The following is a 6,585-nucleotide window of genomic DNA, read 5'->3' as shown; positions in this document are numbered from 1 at the left end:
TACTGAAGTTTGCTTGATACAACAAATTCTAGCCAAAAGGCAACCAGCTAACCCTCAAAGCATGCTAGGGTACATTTAACTATTACTTAAGTACAGAGTATGGAATACGTCTGGTTTAAAGAGACACTACCTCATGAAGCCCTTGCTGTGACTGTCAAAATGTGATGACTGCTTTGTGCACTTAGCCAACTGAGGTCTTTATTTGCATGGAGAGATGTTCTTATTCTGCCCTCTGGAAGAAGGTTCTCTTTACACAGGCAAGCAGGACAATCTCAGCAGATCTGAGAGGTGCAGCATTAGGAAAGATCAAACAAGCTTGTATGAAATTAGGAAGGGCTTTATTAGAATTAATTAGAGTGATGGTGGGAGGTGGGGTAGCTGGAGGATATGGAGCATAAACAAGACCATTTTGAACCTCTGAAATATTTCTAACCAAATAATAAAAATGGTGTTGAATATCAACAGGCAACAGGGCTTGGTTGAGTCCACATCTTCCACCTGTCTCTTGCCTCTGAAGTTTCTCCGGTTGCCGTGCTGCTTACTCGAACCAGTGGTCTCCCATACAGTCGCGATTCCATTCCTGACCACACAGCCAGCACCACTGAAACTGGCATGGGGCCCTGGGGCAGCTCATGTGCATACAGCCTCCTATCACAAGGAAACACATTGTCAGGCTTGTAGGTCAAGTACTATGGTAATATTAACTAGGTGATATTAAAGTCAACCAACAAGGGAAGGGAGGGTGGTAGTGGATTTTCATTCCTAATAAGGACTGTACAGTTTTTGGATGCAAAGCAAAGCATAAAGTTGGAAGGGTTTCAGTCTCCTGAGAGTCCCAGAGAGGAAGCAAAGTGTACAAACAGTACTAGACTCCTAGATGGGACACTTCCAACAAAAGGGACAAGAAAGCAGATAACAGCTAAAGATAACCACTCTTAGGAAGCTTCCTTGAGGAACACTGCCACAAGAAAGCAGCATCCACCATCAAGGATCCCCATCATCCAGGCCATGCTCGCTTGCTGCTACTACCGCTGGGCAGAAGGTACTGGAGCTTTAGGTCCCAGGCCACCAGGTTCAGGAACAGTTACTACCCTTCAACCATCAGGCTCAACAAGCAGTGTGGATCACTTCACTCATCTCAACTCTGAACAGATTTCATAACCTACAGACTCACTTTCAATGACTCTATAACTCATAGTCTCAGACTTACTTATTTATTATTTGCACAATTTGTCCTCTTTTACACATTGGTTCTTTGTCAGTATTTGTTTATGTAGTTTTTCACAAATTCTATTTTAATTTTTTACTTCCTGTGAACGCCTGCAAGAAAATGAATTTCGGGGTAGTATATGGTGACATACACATAATTTGATAATAAATTTACTTTGATTTTGTCTTTGAGCATCTCCTCAAAGTGATACTTTCAAATTTCATTTATCACCATTGGCCACCATACTTTTACTCTCACCTCTCCTCAGGGCATTCAGCTATCATGTAGGTTCTAAGTTGTGCTGAGGTTTGGAGCAAAGTGGTATCTGGGAGACAAGACTGAGCAGTGGCATTTGATGGTATCACTGATGGGTCTTCCATTCAAAGATGAGAGAGGTTGCTAGGACAGTTGTTTTCATTTGTCCTGTCTGTTATGACAGGACCACTGCTACTTTCCGCATTGTGATGCAAATCCTTGTGTACAGGGACATCTTGGCCGGGGAGAAGTTGAAAAAACAGCATACAAAATGCTGGGGGAACTCTGCAGGACAGGCAGCATCTACTGGGGGGAAAAAGAGTCAAAGTTTCAGGCTGAAACCCTTCACCAGGACAAGAAAAGAATTGGGGAAGAAACCAGAATAAGATGATGGTGGTGGTGGATGAAGTCAGAGGTGATAGGTGGAAGGTAAAGGGCTGAAGAAAAAGGAATCTGATAGGATAGGAGAGTGGACTATGGGAGAAAGGAAAGAAGGAGGGTCACCAGACAGCGGTGATGGCAGGTGAGGAGAAGAGGAGTAAGCAGGGAATGAGAATGGGAAATTATAAGAGAGAAAGGGGAGGGTGGAAAAATGACCAGAAGTTAGAGAAATCAATGTTCAATGCTGTCAGGTTGGAAACTACCCATAGATGCTGCCTGACCTGTTGAGTTCCTCCAGCATTTTGTGTGTTGCTGTGGTTTCCCAGCATCCACTGAATCTCTTGTGTTTATAAATTGATGAAGTCTTTGCTGGGTGAATTTGCATGAGTCCAACCTTACCTTGAGTTATTGCCACTGAATGCTACAGTCACCTCTGAGAGCATCAAGAGACAATTTATTCGTGTCTCACACACTGGCAGGGCATGGCAGACTTGCTTTGCTCAAGGGCATAGTGAGTTAATTGAGCATGTATAACAAAATGGCAACTTGTCATCTATTTTCCCTATAAATATTAAAAATTACTAAAATTAGTCTCACACTTTTTATGGTTGGTGTTGAACTCTCAGACTCTGGATGGCTTTTTAGATTGCAAAGTACATGCATGAAACAAGGTCTTCTGCTGTGAAATATTGAAGTTAACAACTGGTTACATTATCTCGTAGCAGCTACCAATTTGACATTTTATGTGAATAATTCTGACCTATCCCACATCCGACCAGACTGATATTCCAACTAAATGGGTTAGATAATTTGGAAAGATTGCATACACCATTATTCAATCCCTAACCTATGGAGAATTAGCTGGGCAACCCAGCAGCAGTGTTGGAAATGATTTAACAACCTGAAGGAGTAGATGGAGATGCTAATTCAAAATCATTACTTTAACACAAGCACAATGCCATTGGTTGATTACAGAAAGCACCAGCTCACACAACAGATTGTCATGATCCTGACTGAACAGCGGCAGGCATCCAAGGTTTGGCACTTCAGTTCCCTGGAGTATGGTTAGTTGCTGCCGTCCCTTTAAGACTCAGGTTGCCAATTAGTACCTGCCACATTCCTTCACGGATAGTCTATTATTAAAGGCCTTGGACTGAGCACTCTGTGTTCAATTGTAGGAGTTCCATTTCAAGTACTTCTGCTTGTGATTTCACCTTCAGATGTTGTTTGTGTTGTCTTGTTTATTTTGAGTCTGAGTTAATTCTAAACCTTACTCTGCACCTGGGTTCACCACTATCCTTACAGTAGCTCTCTTGTTACCCAGAGAGTGGAAATTAAGAACTCTTTCCTCCTGAGGCTTGCTGAGTGAAAACATTGACAGGGAGATTACTGGATTCTTGATAGGTATGCTTAGATCATGTAACCCATATCATACATGACTAAGGCAGGGAGATATAATTAAGATACAGAAACATCTGAAAGATGGAATAGCCTCAAAGGAATGAATAGTTTCACCCTGTCCCTGTGTTCTTTGTAGAGAGCAAAGAAGCAGCACACCAGTAGTGTGCCTTCCAAGTAAGTGAGGGAGTGAACAAATCTGCTGAAGGATATCACACCCTTCAAATGCACCATTCTTCCCAAGTCAGGTGAACCTGAGGTGTGGAATAAGAGGTTAGTGCCGATTTCCAACCTCCCGCTATAACTGGCAGAGATTCTTTACACAGAGAGTGGTGGGTGCGTGACAGATACATTAGGGACATATAAGAAACTTTTAGATAGGGAAATAGACAATAGAAAGATGGAGGGTTAGATTGATCTCAGAGTAGATTAAAAGGTCTGCACAACATGATGAGCTGAAGGGCCTGTATTGTGCAGTAAAGTTCCACGTTCAAAATCCCAGGGGAGCATCATGAATGGGCAAAGTCACACTGGTAAATCATAGAAATGGCATTCATCCATTCTATTCAATAACACACTTCAATACCAACCCCAGAACAACCCCTTTATATTGAAGTTCATCAGTTTTATTCGAGTTGATAATGATAAATTTCACATCAGTTTCTCACTGTTAAGGACCAGCAGCAGTGGAACTGTAAAAAGTCTAGACTGCTCTTCAAATCAAGTTGGCTTGTTAATTTGTACCCTGGATTATCAGTAATTATCAATAGATTATTAATACATTTTTGCAGTATTTTCCCCCTTTGGCCATATCTGAAGATCTTTTATTCCTGTAAATGGTATTTAGTGTTAATCATTGTTCAAGATTATACTATTATTGAGTCAGCTCAATATTACTGCAGGTACAGACCATTCTTCTCCACTGGTACTTGACATTTGGGACAAGGTTTAGTTGTTTCCTTGATGGTTTGCCTTGAAGCATCTTCCCAGCGAGCTCGCTGGGCAGCTTGTTCATTGACGACATAATCCTACAGACAAGAGAACAAATGAATCATTATATCACCACACTCAATCCTCAAATTTATTCACAAATTAGGAAAGAACATGGCACTGATTTTCTTCCTTCTCCTTTCCTGAAGGCATTGACTGCTTTCACAGTCTAAAGTTCCATAGAACCTGTCACCCTTTGGTACTCTGCTCAAAGGCCTATTATTATGAGCTCGAACAGTACCTTATTTGACTGTTGACCATCTTTACAGTTTGATTAAATAAATCCTCTTTGTGATTTGGGCTTCATACCAAATTCTAGACAGCATTTATTGCCTTTAAGAAAGTGATGGTGAACCTCCTGAGTAAGTGGTGATGAAAGAACTGTGGTACTAGACAGGACAATGTATGAGTTGGAGGGAACATGGAGGATATGCCTTGTCAGTGATGGAGGTAATGGGCATTGTTCCTGTTTTGTAGTAGCCATTGTGACTCAGTGACACGACGAATAGAGAGCAGAATAAATTAAACTCTATAATAAAGATGAGAAAGTCTGCAGCTGCTGGAAATTCAAAGCAACACACCCAAAATGCTGAAGGAACTCAGCAAGTCAGGCAGCATCTGCGGAAGTGAATAAATAGTCGAGCCGAGACCCTTCATTGGGACTGGAAAGGAAGAGGGAAGACACCAGAATAAAAAGGTCGGTGGGGGGGAGGGGAAACAGGATAGTTAGAAGGAGCTAGGTGAAGGGCTGGAGAAGAAGGAATGTGATAGGAGAGGAGAGTGGACCATAGGAGAAAGGGAAGGAAGAGGAGATCCAGGGGGGAGTGATAGGCAGGTGAGAAGAGGTAAAAGGCCAGAGAGGGGAAGGGGAAGGAAGAGAAAAAAATACTAAAAGGAGAAAGTTGATATTCATGCCATAACTCTGTTATGTCCACACAGGTGTACTTTCAGTAGAAATACTCTATGAAGTGCTTTAGGGTATTTCACTACATTAAAAGAACCGTATAAATGCAAGTTGCTGTTATTATTGGGACCAAGAGTTCTCCCTGCAGCACCGTTCCCTCTATGCCGCACCAGCGCACAGCCGCGCAGTAACTGAAATGCTCCCGCGCATGTCGCTTTCGTTGCTGCACAGCTGGAATTCTCTTACTCAACTATTGTTACAAACTACAATGAAAGCATTGCCTCAAAAATATCATAATGTTGTTGTGATTTCAAATTTGTCATTTCTGAGAAAGTCAAGACTGGTTCAATTAAGATGTTCACTGACACGTTGAACTATGTGCTTGGAAACAAAGAATTTGAAGAGCCACCAAGTCTTGTTGACATCGTTGGAACAGTTCAACCTTCTATTGCTGACTACGAATGTGGATTCAGTCTTATGATTTTAATCAAATGTAAGTCCAGAAACAGGTGAGAAATGGAATATTTGGATGATCTAATGAGGATTAAGATGTATCTTCCACCTGGATGCAAAATTAATCTGGACAGTGTTTATAGACAATAGATTTGTAATAAAGACAGAGAAGAAAGAGTTCATGAAATGTACAAGATTTTCTTTGTTCTTTGTTCATTATATCCTTCAATTAATACATAAAATATTGGAAAATGCATGCTCATACACTTTGGTTGAAGAAATAAATGTGCAGACTATTTTCTAAATGGGGAGAAAATCTAAGACTTGAGATGCAAAGGGACTTGTGTAGGACACCCTAAAGTTTAACTTGGAGGTTGAGTTGGTGGTGAGGAAGGCAAATGCAATGTTAGCATTCATTTCAAGTGGTCTAGAATATAAGAGCAGGGATGTGCTGTTGATGCTTTATAAGGTTCTGGTGAGGCCTCCCCTTGAGTATTGTAAAAAGTTTTGGGTACCTTATCTAAGAAAAGATGTGTTGGCATTGCAAAGGGTTCAAAGGATGACTCTGGGAATGCAAGAGTTATCATATCAAGAATGTTTGATGGCTCTGGGCCTGTATTTGCTGGAATTTAGAAGGATGAGGGAGCATCTCATTGAAACCTTTTGAATGTTGAAAGGTCTAGACAGTAGATGTGGAAAAGATGTTTCCCATGGTGCGGGAATCTAGGACAAGAGTCTCAGGATAGAGGGGTGTCCGTTTAAACAGAGATGCAGAGAAACTTCTTTAGCCAGATGGTGGTGGATTTGTGGAATTTATTACTGCAGGCAACTGTGGAAGCCAGGTCATCAGCATCAAAGCATCAAAGTTTACAGCAGGAAGGCCTGTGAGTGGGGCTGAGGAGGGGAGAAAAAGATCAGCCAAGATAGAATGGCAGAGCTGACTTGATGGGCCAAATGGGCTAATTCTGCTCCTGTGTCTCATGGTCTAAAATCA

At 41.5% G+C, this 6,585-nt stretch overlaps 1 protein-coding gene across 3 annotated transcripts in view; it reads right to left on the bottom strand.

Annotated features, from left to right (window-relative positions):
• Nucleotides 1-290: 290 nt before the first annotated feature.
• Nucleotides 291-6,585, bottom strand: part of prkn (parkin RBR E3 ubiquitin protein ligase) — a 1,175,275-nt gene continuing 1,168,980 nt past the window's right edge. Inside the window, exons 11-12 of one of the 3 annotated variants that reach the window (XM_059986468.1) lie at nucleotides 4,155-4,272; nucleotides 291-648 (exon numbers count right to left, since the gene is read on the bottom strand). In XM_059986468.1, the coding sequence (XP_059842451.1) occupies nucleotides 539-648; nucleotides 4,155-4,272 (228 nt within the window). In that variant the 3' untranslated portion in view covers nucleotides 291-538. The remainder of the gene's footprint in view (nucleotides 649-4,154; nucleotides 4,273-6,585) is intronic. The other 2 variants (XM_059986470.1, XM_059986467.1) reach the window with 2 other exon arrangements.

This window comes from Hypanus sabinus, chromosome 12, assembly GCF_030144855.1.
Source record: "Hypanus sabinus isolate sHypSab1 chromosome 12, sHypSab1.hap1, whole genome shotgun sequence".
Taxonomy (NCBI): Eukaryota; Metazoa; Chordata; class Chondrichthyes; order Myliobatiformes; family Dasyatidae; genus Hypanus; species Hypanus sabinus.
Note: the sequence above shows the minus strand (reverse complement) of the source record. Positions and strands in the feature narration are given on the sequence as shown.